General features: G+C 31.1%; 2 protein-coding genes across 2 annotated transcripts; both read right to left on the bottom strand.

Moving 5' to 3' along the window:
- Positions 1 to 376: 376 nt before the first annotated feature.
- On the bottom strand, positions 377 to 2,980 carry LOC120161894 (NAC domain-containing protein 86-like). Its single transcript, XM_039172104.1, has 4 exons — positions 2,734 to 2,980; positions 2,340 to 2,635; positions 1,325 to 1,621; positions 377 to 633 (listed from the first exon to the last, which is right to left on the bottom strand). Exons 1-4 carry the CDS (start codon positions 2,888 to 2,890, stop codon positions 493 to 495), a joined length of 891 nt encoding a protein of 296 aa, XP_039028035.1. The 5' UTR covers positions 2,891 to 2,980; the 3' UTR covers positions 377 to 492.
- Positions 2,981 to 15,295: 12,315 nt separating this feature from the next.
- Positions 15,296 to 16,551, bottom strand: LOC120161452 (E3 ubiquitin-protein ligase RGLG4-like). The gene is made up of 6 exons (XM_039171696.1): positions 16,517 to 16,551; positions 16,189 to 16,388; positions 15,970 to 16,110; positions 15,782 to 15,879; positions 15,411 to 15,515; positions 15,296 to 15,304 (listed from the first exon to the last, which is right to left on the bottom strand). The coding sequence occupies exons 1-6, from the start codon at positions 16,549 to 16,551 to the stop codon at positions 15,296 to 15,298; spliced, it is 588 nt and encodes a 195-aa protein (XP_039027627.1).
- Between the last annotated feature and the right edge of the window lie 996 nt (positions 16,552 to 17,547).

The raw sequence follows: 17,547 nt of genomic DNA, 5'->3' as shown, positions 1-17,547 counted from the left end.
GTTCGAACAACTGGTCTACAGAGTGTATGCGTTATTAATTGATTAAAAATATTCTTAATATATATTTCTTTGTAATTGTCCAGAATATAAAAGAATATAATTTCATGATCTTATACCTCGTTAATACACAAATACTAAACGACTTATCAATTTCCGTTTCAAAATTTGACCCAATAACTTTTCAATCACAATATGAAGAAAATGATAAAAAAGGAAACCAATAATAAATAACCTTATCATCTTGCGCCTAGTAAAATAATCTTCTATTCTTGATCATTTGCCCTAACACTGCCTTTTACCTTATGTGTTATAAAGAAAAAAAGAATTATAGTATTCCAAAATAAGTTAAAAAAGAAGAAGAAGAAGAGACATAAGTATATTGATGTTGTCAAAAGTGATGTTTTTTGTTAGTGCGTTTTCAATCATGCATGGAATTGTCATGAGAGGCACACAGTGAGAAAATCTCTTCTAATGACCCGTTCACGTAGTCCTTTACTTATCATACATCATGTACTCATCGATTATCTCGACCTTCGTCTCTGATATAATATTTATCTGTGGGAAATCTTCTAGCTTCAATGGTGGATATGGAACATGGTAACGAAGATTTGTGTAGCCCGGAACCTGCATTTCCTTCATATTAAAACAAGCACGTTAGATTATCTAGGTACAAGTGAAGGAGGTAAAGAAAGTAGATGTTTTTGAGTATTTTTATGAAGTGAAGAGTTTGAAAGGTCCCCAAGTAGGGGTGTTGATAAGGTGAAAAAGAAAGCGGTTTTTGAATGGAAAAATATTGTGCAAATTCTGACTAATAGAAAGATGTTTAAGTCGGTCAAAAGAAGGTATGGAAGATGGTGAGAGAAAGCTATGAAAATGAGCACTGATAGAGCTTTAGGAAAAGAGAGTGAAGAGTTTTATTTGGTCCCAACTTTTTGTTTAATTTAAGATGGAAAAGCCAACTCAAAGTGGGTGTTTGGTGGGCCAATTTTCCAACCCACATTTCATCAGCTGATTCTACTTTCAAGTGTTGGAATGGGGATGATTTTGAAGCCTTTGGTGATCAAAGCAAGCCAATAAAGCAGAATATTGCTGTAAAAAAACAGTGTTGGCAAAGTAGATAATCATGTCTTCAACATAAAATGATGTCTAAAGCATATTTATTATTATTATTATTATTAAGAATCATGGAATGAACCACTGTAAAATCCCCCTAGGCATGCAAATTTCACATCATACACATGATGTTTCTACTCCTATTTTTCTTTTCTTTTAATCAAAATAACAATAATACGTTAGTTCTTATTATATTTATATCATATCGTACCTGAATTAGGTCGGAGGAGAAATCGAGATCGATAGAACTCAAATCAGTTGAACTATTAGCTTCGTTCGAGATGAATGGAGCTTGGTATTCATCAACCATGCCAGGTTCGTTGGGAGTTCCTTGAGTGACATCCGAGGAAGAAGCATTGAAATTCTCGTCTTCAACATCAACTTCGAACTCTCTCCCTCTTGAAATTTCATCACCAAATGACTGGTTGTTCTCAATAGTTGCGGTTGCTACTTTTGTTTTGAGAATTTGTATGTTCTTCTTGAAGACGCGGCATAAAGAATATGAATCCTGCTCGATTTCCAAGGTTAACTATCAACGTCAATCCTTTTGTATTTTTTTTTTGTTCTTCAATCAATTAGATATGGATATTTAGAAAATTAAAGAATGAAATGCAAATTCTTTAAAAGAATATTAGAAAGGAAAAAAATAAAAAGTAATAGATTAAAAGAAAGGAAGATCACCGGCTATACACCTATTAAAGCATGGAAGATTAAAACCAAAGACTCTTTCACAAAATCATTTTTCTGATTCATATATATGCTCTACTTTTTATTACTATTCACTATATATATATATATATATATATATCATTTAGACGAGGTTATAGTGGATGTTTGATGTTTAAATTTTTTATTATAAGAAACTCAATAAACTAAAAGTTAGGGATTATTTTAAGCTTGTTTAAATAGTGTTTAGCAACAAAATGCATAGAGAAATCCATAATAATTTAGCATAAAAGGAAATCATGCATCATATTATTGTTTTCTATAAACCCTAGTTATCTTTGGAATAATATACCTGACAGGTTCAGAAGTTTAGATCTAGTTATAACCAATGAACTAAAAAGTAAAAACCCTAATGAACAATACCCATAATAATATTGTACGAAGAACTTCATTGTTTTCATGCCTACGTGAAACCATAATATATATATATATATATATCGGACGAGAAAAATATACAAGTAAAAGACTTAGATGGGAGAATGCAGCAGTTAGCAGTGTACCTTTAAACTGGAAGGAACAGTGGGAGAAGCGGAGTGGAGTAAGCGATATTCATGCATGACCCAATTGGTTCTGATGCCGTGGGGAGCCCTACCTCTGTAATAAACCAAAGTCTTTTTCATACCAACCACCGCCGCCCTCTTCTGAGACCCCGACATCTGCACCGCCCTATCCTTCCCCGTCGCTTTCCAATACCCGCCGCGCGTTGCCCTGTTGGTTCTCGACCCGTTAGGGTATTTCTTGTTCCTTGGGCTGTAGAAGAACCACTCCATGTCTTTGCTCGGCAAAAATGACTTATCTGTTTGTTTAAATTTCATCATCAAAACCATTGTTAAAAGTTAAGAGTTAGATTCATCCTGTCATTAATGAATGAATATATATGATTATAAGTGATACCTGGTAAATCCCAAGTCTCGCATTTGTAAAGATCAACTTCTGGGATGATCTCGAGATCGATCGTACGACCACTGATTTTCCTGTCCAGATAGTATGCGACAAGCTCTTCGTCAGTTGGGTGAAACCTGAAACCAGGAGGGAGAGTCATGGGAGCCATGGCAGTTCGGTTTCGAGAGAGAGAGAGAGAGGAGAGGGAAAATCAGACAGATTTTCTTGCAATGAAATACAACAGAACCGAACATGCACTATTCAACTAGCTTCATCGATATTCAACTTTATAAACAGTTGCCGCTGCCAAAAAGTGGCTTAATTAATCATTTGTCCCTTATATTAAATTTATGTTACCAAATTGCCCTTAAATTTTTTCTTTTAAATCTTTGGTTCCCTGAAGTTTAATTTTGTTAAGGAGTTATCTTAAAGACGTTAACTTCATTTGACATCCTATAAAAACGTGACACGTGATATTATGAACAACGTCTAACTCTGAATCTGATATTTGAATACAAATATATAAAAAAATCCTAAGAGATAAAATATCGTTTACTCTTTTCAACAAGTCAAATTAGAATGTAATTATTTTTTAGCGTCTTGTTTATATTGGATGTTGACTTTGTAAAACAAATTTAACGAATTTAGATAATTCGATAACAAAATTAAAAATTAGGGGTCAAAGAATTCATAAAAAATTAGGGGACAATTTGATAAAACAGCTATAATTTAGGGGGAAAATAGTTTATTAAGCCGGTAAAAAATCAATCAATGAATAAGCCGAACAACTAGACCTTAAATATTCCATTATATTACATGCTTGCCATTAGAACTGAGTTTCGGTGATTATAAAAATACTAAAATAATTTAGGGTAAACTACAGAGTTGATCATTTTTGTTTTATTTTTTTAATGTAAGGTCACCAGATTCAAAAAAATTAATCCGTAGTTACATTCGTTTTGTTTTAATTAAGATGTACTGACTGAAACATTAACTTTCGTTAATTGATGATGTGGCACGTTATTAAAATATTTTAATTTCTACTTTAACCCTTAAACTTTAAATAAAATACTAATAATAGATTTTTTGTAAACTTAAAATAATTTAGGGATACAATTTAAATTTACCCCTTTTTTAATATGTTTTCTTCCCCAACCCCATCTTCTCTACAGCCGCACTTCCTCTTCGCATTTTAATTTCTTTTAAAGATCCTCGCTCAAAGGTTTCTCTTGCTAGTTTGGATAACAGCGGAAGAATCCAAATCTTTCAAGTAAAATTTGAAATCAAAGAATCAAAACAATAAAAAGCTTTTCATCTCTTATTGTACTCTTTTCACCTATCATGATTTATCGTTAATAATTCCAGCTCTGTTAAGCCAAAATCAAGAAAAATGGCGTTAAAAGCCTTTATTCGAGAGATTGGAAACATATCAAAGAATAGTCCAAGGAGGATTGGAAAGATAACAGTATGAGTGGACGATCCCATATTGCGCCAGAAGCTTCTTCTTCTTATTCTCCATTACTATTAGGTGGTTCATCAACTGAAATCGAGCAAGGACACTGGGCAAATTTGCCCTCGGAATTACTGCTCGATATTTTACAAAAAGTGGAAACAAAGGAAAAATGTTGGCCGGGAAGGAGAGATGTGGTTGCTTGTTCTGCCGTTTGTAAGTCGTAGAGGGAAATTACTAAAGAAACTGTTAAAACACTTGAGCAATGCGGCTTCTTCACTTTCACCATACAGGAGTGTTGAAATCTTAGAGGAGTGTCCTCGTACTGGAACAATGATTGTTCACTGGATAAAAAAGGTAGCTTAAATGAATGGTTTGTGTAATTTTTTCACTGATTGTTTTCGAGTTATAAGTTTCAAAGCATGTTTCTTATTTAAGACTATATTTGGATTTACATTCCTTGACGTGTTTCATCTTTCTGCAGAGAAGAGGGAGGTGTGCGGCGCAAGAAGACGGGGTTGGGGATGAAAACATATTAAAAAAGGGGTAAACTAAATTTTTGTCCCTAAATTATTTTGGGTTTCCAAAAATGTCCATTATTAGTATTTTATCTAAGTTCAGCGTCTAAAATTAAATTTAAATCATTTTACTAATATGTCACGTCATCAAACTAACGGAATCTAACGTTTTAGTAACTATATCTTAATTAAAACAAGACTAAAGTTACTAAGAATTAATTGTTTTTAAATCGAGTGACCATACATTTTAAAAAATGAAACAAAAGTATCAACTCTGTAGTTTACCCAACAATTAAATATGGTGTATTCACATTGTAGCGATTGAGAGTGATCAGGTGGGGCCAGATTTGGTCCCCTCGATTTTTTAAGTAACCTTAAAATGCTTTCACATAATAACTTGGAAAAAAATAATGAAGAATAAATCTTCTCCTCAAATTATAAAAACTTTTATTTATAATTATTATAATTTATTGTGATAAAAAAAAGTATATAATATAATTAAAAAAATTATATTATGTGTAACCCCCTCAAACCGATGCGGATAACCTGATCTGATCTGGAGTGTCACATTAGGGCCACCGGAGTGACCCACCATAAAAATCTCAGAAAATTTAAAACTTTTATTAAAACATGTAACTAACAAATTGATTTATCATTGTTCGGAAATAAAACATGTTTTCATACTCGTATATAAAACAAAATACAATTACATGCCCCCTAATCACATGTACCATACTCTGTAAGCAACGCCGGAAGAACTCCCTTATTGATATAGATAACTGCACTGATACAATTCTTTTAACCTGCAATGATGAGTAATAGAGTGAGCTTCAGAAAGCTCAGTAATACAGAACAACCTGATGATGCTAAAGGACATGCAGATAAATGGAAAGTCATAATTTTCTTATTGAATCAGACGTATACAAATTTTCAGAATAATATGAGGTTCCACTGGTAGTTCATCGAATAGAATCCATGAATATCTTAGTTCATAGGAAGCATTCATAGTATCACGTTTTTAGGATATCGAATATGATGTTTAGTGTGTTCCAACAATACAATAAAATCATAATAGGTACAATAAACAAATCATAGTCTAGTAAATCTCATAAATTCATAAAAGAGTTTAACTTTTGAAAATCATAGTTTAAACTCTTTTCTTGTACACCATCAGTAATTTCCAAAACTATTTTCCATATAGCTTACTCTAAGCACACAGCAAAAAGAAAGCCAACCTAAGGATAAGTTTTAGAGCTTGTATCCTTAAGCCCGTAAGTCCAAGTCCATATAGCTTACCCTAAGCACATAGCAAGGGAAGCCAACCTAATGTATCTTGGGGCCCCAAGAGTCACATTAGGTCCATTCTGTTTATTAGCTTGATCAGAGCTATACTATTGTAATTCAATCCAAAAGTTCAATTGCACCCTGACACAAATTTCATAAATCATCATATTAAATTGGTGCATCAATAAAATAGTAACCAAAGAACTTAGTGTACCTCATATTAAAACCAATAAAATAGTTCAATAATAATTAGGGAACACACTAGAGGATCCAAGTATTTTTCAGAGGCATTTTGTAATTATCGGTAAGGATAACATGAAGCTCGTGCAATTTGATCGGATTCTAAGAACAAGGTCCTATTGGAGAGAATCGATTATTAACCGATCTAATCAGACATTTAAATTTGATACTTTAGAATTCCACTATGATTCATGTGCATCAGGAAAGCGTTCCAGAATGCCCAGAGTGATTTGAGCTAATAAAGGAGAAACGAAGCTTCAAGACATTTACAATCCATGTTAATCGATCGGTTTATCGAACAATTCGAACTGAACAAGCTCTCTGAACTAATGCATTTTGACCCGTCAATTTACTGCCTTTTCAGAGTATTTACTCTTTAATACCAAAATTCTTGTCCATAAATCATCTTCGTAATCATCGCTGAATAGATCTTCCAATAGTCTTTATTTCATTTCCATATTTCAACGATATCAGGAAATACATACATACTTGATTCATGTTTTATGACCCATAAGGATAATTCATCATGTAAGTTCAACAGTGTTCCCAAACTCATCAAATCACCTATTTAATCCTCAGTCATTGAGGTTACTCAGTTCGTTTATCAGTCAAGTCTATCCCGATAATCCAGACGTTTCTGAATTTCATATATATATATATATATTGTACTTCCGTTTAATTTAATTTGGTCTTCGTGGTTGATTTGTCTAACAAATATTCATTTCTTATTATCGAATGCGACCTAGAGTTGAGTTGAGTTGAGTACTTTCAAAATTATCATTGAACCACACTTGAGAAGACGAACACGCATTCAAGTAACATTTATACATTTCAGGTACTGACATATACACTAGCATTGATTGCTCGGCTTAATATGTGATCCATAACTTTTAAGAGCAGTACCATATCCATGTTTATTTGGATTCCTTAATTAATCCAACACTTCTACTAATTTTAGGTCATAAGGGTATTTTGGTCATTCTGGTGCCCAATTTTATTCCATTCTTTTCAGAGCTCGAGGATATCCAATCATTCTTGAGCTTGGTAATATTCTTGAGTCTTTTTCATTACAGGGGTATTCTGATCATTTTACAGATCCGGTGTATTTCAATTATTTCCTTCAATTCTGTCTTATTATTTAATTCCAACTTATCATTTATTCCATACCTTTCAAATAATTCTTACAAAAGAGCACCCTCAATAATTTATTCTTAACTCGAAGATTTTCAGATCGATTGTCTTCTCAGATGTTACCAATAGGTTATCAGAAATTTTATGTACAAAGACAGGATCTTAACAATTAAATACGCAATTCATTGAGTTAAGTACAAATCCTCCAAGAACTTTCTCATTCAGGTTCAACTCGAGCTATTTTTACCTTTCAAGGGCATTTTCGTAATTTTTTAACCAGATGATTTCGGTATTAACTCTTAACGAGCATACTTATAATTAAAGATCCTATGGTTAGTTGTTTCCTCGAACATTCTCTGATCTTGAAATGATTCCTTAACAGACTTCTAGTATCTTGCAAAATCCCTATTGAGGTTAAAAACCGGTTATCCATAATTTCCAAGTAAAACTAACATTTCTTATGCACATCAATAAATTTATCAGATCAATATGTCTTTTCAGATTTACTAATCCACTTCCAGGGATAATTTTTGTCATTTTCCAACATAAGGGTACTTTCGTAATTTTACCTAATCGAAATATTCTCATAATTTCTCATATAAGTACCTTTAACATTTAACCTTTGATGATATAAAATATAAGTTACAAATCCAGGGCTGATTTCTTTATCACTTATCACAAACTTGTAATTTAATTCTAACAATTCATCAATCTCTTATATTAGTCATTCGATCCGTATTCAGTTACAGAATTTCTACCACATTCATATCGAGTGAATAAATTATTCAACTCCACAAAAGTGACCAATGTTATCTTATTCATGCATTTACCAATATCAACATGTTCCATAAAGCATAAAGAGGTAGTAAAGTATTACCTCGATTTTCGTGCCATACTGATCGACCATTAATTTCCATTTGAACGCCCTCGATCTTGAAATCAACTTCCAATAATTCCTCAGATGCATATCAACAGAAATTATAAAAAAAATGGAGCTTAATTCCGAAAAACGGATCGAATCGAGTGATAAATCAGTCAAAAATAGCTTACCGAGTTCGAATTTGACGAAACAAACTTCAGATTCAGATTCAGGAAGTCAACAAAACCCAAAATATGACTCTTAAATTTAATCTCACCAACTTGATTCTAACTTCCATCTTTTTCTCATGAACACGGACCATCCACCGTACAAATACGACTTCAAATAATTTTCCTTTCCATAAAAATAAATTATTAGAATCTAATTAATAATTTGGGGACTCAATTTACAAAACTAAAAACTTGAAGAGCCAATAATATTTAATTACTAACACCATGGACTAAATTATTCTTATTTAAACCATTATGCCATAATCATAATAATACGAAAGCTAAAAGACAAGATTAAGTTTTTTTTAACAAACTTGGATGACTAACCTAGTAATTTCACCTTCCTCATTTTATCACATACTCAAACTGAAACCGATGGAATGCAAGAATACCTCCCCAGTATACCAATTTCCGATGGCTCAAAGCACCGACTCAAATGAGCTAATAATCAATCCTCGGCGATGTTGTTTGATACGTTAACTTTCAACAAAGGTTTTAGCCTCTCATCGGTTCAACAACCGCCGATTAATTGTATATCTAAAGCTTGTAACCATTGAAGAACCCTATAATCTCTATCGCTCTGTTGAAGCAACAAATCCACATCATTTTCATCAACGAATATGTCCGTCAATCGTTCTGCGAGTCTGATTCAATTCCTTATCTCACCATTTTGTCTCGTGCCTGATCCAGATCCAACGCCACACGAGGTCTGAACAACACCTTCCTTTCATTCTTTTGATATGTTTCTTGATCTCTTGAGCACAAGCTTCACCGTGTATGTAAACTTTCAAGATAACCTCTTGAGGTTATTGAGCAGATTCTCCTTTAGATTCATCTCCTTTCTTTGCATCTTCTTCAACCTTTTTCTGCTCCATGGTCCTGACGAAGATTAAAGAGATTGACGAGGCTTATCTTGGGTCAACTATTAAAAATGTTCGTTACTGTTCCGGCTTACGCATGACTTCGGCACTGCTCGTGAAATCGACGAACTCGACTCGGTGATTGCTTAACAGCTCGGACCCTCTCTCGACCACTAATTGAAGGTTCTTTTCGGTGTTTTTGTCGATGTTAACAGCCCATATTAGCTTCTTCCTGCATATAAAATTCTGCTTTGATGTCCTGTTGTGAAATCCGCTCACTTCCACCACATCCCCTAGTCGATATCGGTATATCCCAGTAAAAGTAGTGAGGTCAATCTCATATTCTTGTCTAACCTTGACTTGTGACAGTATAACAGGTTCATCTTCAATGAAATCAATGCTGCCCAAACTCGAATCTTGATTCAGGTAGTAGAGAAGGACCCAAGTTAACCCCGATGAAGTTGTTCCTTATGAAGCTGCTGTACAGGCTGGAATTTTGAGTGGTGAGGGTAACGATAAGGTTCCAGACAATGTCATTATTATTAATCTAATCCACCCAACAACTTGTCCTCTTTTACCTACTCTATCCTCATCAATTTGTTTAATAATATAAAGATATGATAAAATAATTATTTACCAACTAACTTTATATCATTTCACATATTTAAACTTAAAAGAAATCTAACCCCATATTGGATGTGATATTATGTGTGGATTAAAAGATTTGTAAAAGAATCAAAGTTTCATAAATAGTATTAAAATAATGATATTGTGTTTCATAAATAAATAAATTAAATATTAACATTGTTTAAGATAATTACTTTGAATTAAAATAGGGGATATGAAACAAAGAATTAGGTATTGGGGGATTTGACGGCAAAGCGAAGAGGCAATGTGGGGGGATAAGAAGCTTCTGCTTTTGTCCGCTCACAAAAAGACTAAAAAGGTAGTGTAGGCCACTAAGCCGCCCACATCTTCCTACACGCAATACTAAACCTATACCTATTACCTATATTATCTTTAGGATAAACTACACATTTAATAGCTAAACTATTACTTTTGTTCCATTTTGAATCTTAAACTTTATTTTTTTTTATCAAAATCATACTTAACATTTAGTTTAGGTTTTATTTTGAGATGATGTTCGCGTTTCATAAGATAATATCACATCATCACTAAAAAATAAAATATATCACGTCAGCAGTCCTGTTGATTTTTTAACGAAAGGGTACCAAATTGAAACTTAAACTAAATGTTAGGTATGATTTAAAAAAATAAAATTTATGTATCAAAATAGAATAAAAGTAATAATTTAGATATTAAACATGTAATTTGCCCTTATCTTTATTATAATAGTTTCATTTCTTGGGTATTCTAAGAATAGTCTTTTTTAATTATTGTATTTACATAAAACAACTTCATACAAAATTTATATTGGATGCCGATTCAACATTTAGTTCCATCTACGTTGATAATGTTGAAGACGTATAATTTAAAAGTTCAAGTGGTTTTAGATATGTAATAAACTCTCTAAACTAATATTTTAATTAAAAATTTAGAGGTTTAAATTTCTATAATAGCTTATACATTGAAGATAAAAGCTAGGGGAGGGTTAGCATATAAGTTTTTGCAGTTAGACTAATTGTTTATTTGCATAATAGTATGTAGGGTAAACTATATTATAAATTATCGGGTTTTAAACATTGTCTAATTGATATTATTAATCGTTTTCAATTGAATTATTAAATTTTTATTTCTGTTTCAATTAAATCGTTGATATAGATGACAATTGTTAACGTTGATATTACATTGAAATGAATTTCTTGTCGTACTATTTTAATACTCAAAATAACTGAAAACGTTATCATTTTAATGATTAAAAATAAACAAATGTATAAACGTTGGTGTTTCCTTTGTATAATAACAAATTGTTTATATGAAAGTTTGTCATTGTTGCAAACAATTTTTTGATACGTAAGTTCGATGATAATAGTGAAAGTTTATCGACGTTTAGGTTTAGGATTCGTAAATGTTAGAAAAACATGAATGATTGTGAAATTGATTTTAATTTTTTTTAAAAAAAACCCTAAATCAATATAGGAACAATTTTCATTATATTATAACAAAGGAAAAAAGATTGCCATGATGCTTAAATTTTGGAATTTTTTAACGAGGCTTAGCTTCAATTTCTTAACATTCCAAATGCCTCTAAATTATTGATGTGATATTATATTACGACATCACTTAAACACATATGAACATATCACGTCATCTTAAAATAATGTGTTAGTTGATCAATGTCTTTTATTTATAGAGAGATTTTTCTATCCCAAAATAACATTATGAGTTAATATTTTTTATAAAAAAAATGAATCAACACGAATATTTAATAAAATATTATGAATATTTTTTTGACATTATGTTTTTTTTATTTACTGTTTAATATTATATTATTTGAAGTATCTAACTGTATGGTTCCATCAAAACAATAATATGCTTTGTTAAAGGGTTATTAAATTTGGTTTTATCAACATGTGATGTTATTCATATTAAACAAGAGGACAAAACCAAGCGACGACTAAACCCACAATGCTTCATGTTTTATTTATGATATTTCAATGACCTGTGATTTAGTAAATCTTTGTTGGAAGAGTCGTTCAATATTAATAACCTGACAAAAAAATAACAAGAAAAAAAAAACAAAGTGGTGGATAGCTGAGATTAATCAAATCACAAGATTGATATTATAATTAATACAAAATCAAGCTTTATGTCAGGCGTATTGATAAAGCGAACTTGTATTATTCAAGAATAACAAAGTATACTATATATAACAATGGAAGAGTAAAGAATATATAACAATATTAAAGCATCCAGTGAGACAGAATTAAATTAATTAAACCGTAAACAATGCATGGAATTACACTTTAAGAATTTAAGGCATGTAATTAAGATTGTGATGTTTTGCTTTTCCTTGACGGTGGCGTATACCATGTGCTTCCTCCCATGCTTCTACGTACATTCTAAGACTTGGATTATTAGGGCACCTTTCTCTCCCTTTTATTGCAAATAAACTACGTATAGTTTGTTTCCTAATAAATTCGATTAGTAGCGGATCTAAAAATATTTTTTAAGATCGGTCCTATGTTTTAATAACATAAATTTTTAGTTTGCATGGATACAAATAGAATTTTATGATGGATATCATTAGTAGAATAAACAACTAATATAAAAAAAACAGATTTTATGATGAGCATGTATCCACCCTAAAAAACACATACATCCATCACTATATCCGATGATCCATAGACATTAAATCCAATGTTTTTTATTATTTAAAAATAATAACTATTTTCGATGTTGAATGAGAAAGAATAATAAATTGTATATGTGATGATATTTTATTTTTAATTTAGACGAAAATAATAAATAATCATTGTATAACTATCGAATATCGTGAGTTTTTTTTTTAAAAAAATAGATGAATACTCTGATGTTGATGAGGAGATAGACAATAAATTTTATGTTGAAGAAAAAAGAAAAATATCGTTTTATCCTTTGAATTACAGTCTAAAATATAAAATAATTATTTATGAGTATCGATGATTTTTCGTGATTCTTGCTAATATAATAACAATAATAATGAAATAAGGACATTATATATGATAAATTGTTTTATGACTAAAAAGGGAAAGGTTTTTGGAGCTTTAAAGTCCATAAATCCATTCCAAGGCAGTCCAAAGGATCAACAAGGTCCAGATTTCCGTCTTAGAGGATACAACACTGATAAAAAGAAAATTCTTAGCACAAAAAACCTACAATGTTCGGAATTTTTGAAAAGATCTCCCAAACAAAAGGAAGTCCAAATGGTATAATTAACCTTTACCCAATGTTTAAAGTTGTAAAAAAAGCATTCCTTTAAAGGAAGTTATAATTAAAATTAAAATTAATAATCACCAGACATAATCAAATTGATTTAAATTTGAAATATTGATTGTAAAATTTGTAATGAAAAACTGCATATTTTGTAGAAAATAATATCAATTATTTAATGGAGTGAAATTTGTTGGAGTTAAAGGAGGAAGGACCTTTTGGCATTCAACAGGTGCAGATGAGTTAAAGGAAGGACTCACCAGCTGTCTGAACAAAACAAAGAAACAGCTGACTTAAAGGAAGGACCCACTTTTTATACATGTTATTCTTCTGGTGTATGCCATTCTCGTTCACATTGCAATGCAATACAAGTGCTTCTTTCTTATGTTTTTTGTTCCCTTCACTTAAAATATGATTTTCATTTGGATAAACATATCCTAACCCCTTTAATCATTATTGCTTTCTCATACCCCCATCCTTCTGTTTACCAATTAATTCATTCAAATTGAATCCATAAAATGATTTCAGTTGGTAAGATAAATGTCGTTCTTCTTAAAGATATTGAATTCATATCTATAAGATATATACATTATTAATTATTAAAAAAATTATAAACAAATATTATATTTTAATTATCTTAGACTATTAAAAAAATTAATTCAAATCGCATGTTGTAAAATCGCTGTGGTTGCAGTTTGCAGGTTGTCTCATAATATATATGTGATTATATTGTTAGACTTTTCAGATTATAGTTTATGTATAAGTTTGATCACCGCATAAACCAGTATATTCAGCAATAAGTTTCTTGTTTTCAGTAAGTGGATGGATGCCTTTACATTACTGCCTTTTGCAGTGTTTACACCTTTAGTTGCGAGCATGCCACGAGGCTGAGTTTGTGTTAATTACGTTTATTCAAATTATATTTATATCGTGATAAGAAGGATTTAATTATTATATAAATTATTTTATTTATATTATTAATCATATTAATTATATATTATATTTATCTTGAAGAATTATTAGATTGAATAAAAAATTTAAAATTGTTGGATTAAAAATATTTAATTATAAATATATATGAATAATGTATTGATATTATAAGTTGTATTCATAATTTAATAAAAATAAACTATAAATACTTAAAATTAATTCAGTAATCAATTATATAAAGACTAAAAATAGATTAATTTATATGAATCTTCATCCTATCAGAAAATTATATGACAAGATATAATTTATTTCTTAAAAAATCAAAATTTTATAAATAATCTCCAATAATAAATTCAAATACAGTTATATATATATATATATCTTTTTATGATTTTATAAATTCAACAATAATAATGTGTTTCAGAAATAAAATATTTAACTTAAATACGATGCCCAAATCTTTAACTATTAATTGTATGCATTATAGGTGAATGAGGTCGCCAAATCAAGGTGAATGAGTGATATTTAGATAATTGACCATTATAGGTGATGAGATTTTTCAAAAGAAATCAAAGTACTTATTTTAGCTCTTTTTTAAAAAAAGTAAATTCTATTAATTTAAGAGAATTTAAAGGATAAGAAAAGAAAAACACAAAAAGGAAATACTCACCGTATGCCCACAATTGAAGGCCAAGTCCTTTCTATTCGTGAGGCATATTGGGCATGCAGACTGCATTTACATTGCAATTGCAAACAAAATTAGTTATGAAGAAATTTTACTATATTACATAAAGGATTCATTGATCAAGATAATGATGTATATATTTCCATAATACTAAAGAAAGCAAACATGCATGCAAGATAAATACATACCTGCTGATCATCTGATGCAGCAGCAGGTGATGCCGATGCAATGCTTGGTATACGTTCGGGCGGAGCAGGTCTACGGTAGGAAACTGGGGGAGGTCGTGGAACTACTTTTTTAGCTTTTCCGGTTCGGCGTCTTGATTTGTTTGATGCAAATACATAAAATAGTTAATGAATAATTACAAGTATCATACTTGGGAATAAACTAAATTATTGAAGATTAACCCACCCAAGAATGCCCAGTTCCATGCATGCTTTGTACTGTAAAGGGATCTCCATGAGGGCGGCAAGAGAAAAAGCAGTTTCCTTCTCTTCTTGACTTTATTTTTTTGTCATAATCCCTGTGAAATTAACAAACTGCACATGCATTTTAGAGATAAAAAACCAAATTACATGTCATCCGATTAATTAGTTTGATATAATTATCAGACAAAGTCTTGCCTCTACCTCAATCGAAACCTGGAAGTTTTCGAATTCACGCGACGGAATCTTATCATCAAATTTCTTCATATCTTCCCAAGGTCCATCGCCAACACCAACCAAAACAATCGCCTGTGGGTATAAGCAGGAATGTGTGAATGAAAACAAGAATAAAAATAAATTCCTCCGCTTTAACACTATTGAATCTATGCCTTCTTCAACATGCGTACTTATTGACAATGTCACATTAGATGTATTCAAAACTCAGAACTGAAGTCTAAATTAATAAAAACAAATTCGGAGATACATTCAGTGAGAGTGAGGGAGAGAGAGTGAATGAATGAAAAGCAGAGGCAAAATTGCTCATAGGAGAAAAGTTAAGGCATGAGATATAGGACCTGGCCATCTGCAATGATAACTAACACATGGAATTGACCACCACTGTTTTCCACAACGTCAACAGCAGCATCGATTACAGGTGCGTAAAATGTTGGTCCTACAGCACAATATACATGGCCAATGCATTACGATTCGGAATAAATGAATTTTTCATGATATAATGTCGATATGGAAATGTTAAAATTGCCAAATCCGGGGAATAGATGCCAGTTCCCAGCTAGCCTCAAGTTTGGAACAATCTTCCTGTAACAATCTAAGATTTCCTCAAATCCATGGCAAGATGAACGATCGCTGTGAAAGCTAAACACCTCTGTATCGTGCGTGGTGGCTGTGACATTTGAACCAGCAACTCAATTAGATGAAAAGATAAAAGGTAGAGGAGGAAAGATCAACAGTCGGAGCAGACCAAAGCCGAAACAAGGTATCAAGTTATCTTCATCGAAAGGAGCCAGGGTCTTTCCAATAATCGTGATAGCTTGTTCATATGGATTTGGCGTGTGACCAATGGCATGTAGACTCCGGTTGTTGAATGATACTTTGCCTTCAATAGAAACATGGATGTGTTGGCTTCCAAGATACCGATTCAGAAAGCAAAAGAAGAAAAGTCTGAAAAAAAAGACATGGATATAATTCTTAAAATAAAATTATTTTAAAAAAAAACTTAAATAATTAGTAGATAAAGATTATATTTTAAAATTCTTCTCCGAAGCTTGATTTTTATTTGAGTCGCTGACTTTATAATCCAAGTCTTAAAACATGCCTGCATCATATGTGATTAATAAAGAATATTATTATTACACTTAGTATCTTTTAAAATAAAAATTGAATATTTTCTAACTGGATTGACATTAAACTCAATTAGAATTTTAAATATATAATATAGATAAATCTAATTTTTTAATAATATCAAAATAAAAAATGACTATAACCAAATTTATATAACAATTATTAATGCTTTAAAATTAAAATAACTATAATAAATAGGATTTTAGACTTAGGCAGCACTCCACTTATACTTGGTAATCGAATAATTTGTAAAGCAGCCCCCCAAATCTTACGACTAATCAATTCAAATCCTCTTCTTTTTTTTCTTTTTAACTCAAGGAATCGTTTATTTTTCCCTCATTACCACTGTTTTTCTTATATTTTAAATTAATTTCAATTCTCATTTTAAATATTTTAAAATTTGTAATCTACTTGCTAATTAATTTACAAAATGTGACTTTTTTAAAATATTTATTATTTGTTATGTACTTGCACTTTCTTTTATTTTATTGTGTTGGTTTTACTTGAGAAATCACGAGTATTCAGACGAAAACAAAGGTCATTATTTGGATTATTGATATTAGCTTAGCTAATTATACGCCTTTCAAAATATATAGACCAAAATTAATAAATTAAAAAAATTAAACTGGATTTAAAGTATTAGAGGAATAAAAAGGAATCCGATCATGGGTTGAGAAATTATCTGGTATAAACCGATACTTCTCCTTTGTAGATTGCTTTGGCTTGGAAGGTTTACTAGGATTATGATTGATTTGAGCAGTGCTGCGATGCTGCGGCGTCCATGGGTCGCACCGTCGGATAGCGATCGGATGTTCTTCTGGTGAACGTTCTTCAAAATTGCAGCTGCTTCCGCTTCTGTTTAGCAAGAAAATTACCCATCTCATCTTCTTCTTCTTATTTCTTTGATAAAATTGTTTTATTTATATGGTAAAGGAAGAATCTAAAATACACGCTGCTTTCCTCATTTCAAGTTTAATTT

Source organism: Hibiscus syriacus, unplaced genomic scaffold (assembly GCF_006381635.1).
Source record: "Hibiscus syriacus cultivar Baekdansim isolate YM2019G1 unplaced genomic scaffold, ASM638163v2 tig00111402_pilon, whole genome shotgun sequence".
NCBI classification, from domain to species: domain Eukaryota; kingdom Viridiplantae; phylum Streptophyta; class Magnoliopsida; order Malvales; family Malvaceae; genus Hibiscus; species Hibiscus syriacus.
This window is presented reverse-complemented; position numbering and strand designations above follow the sequence as displayed.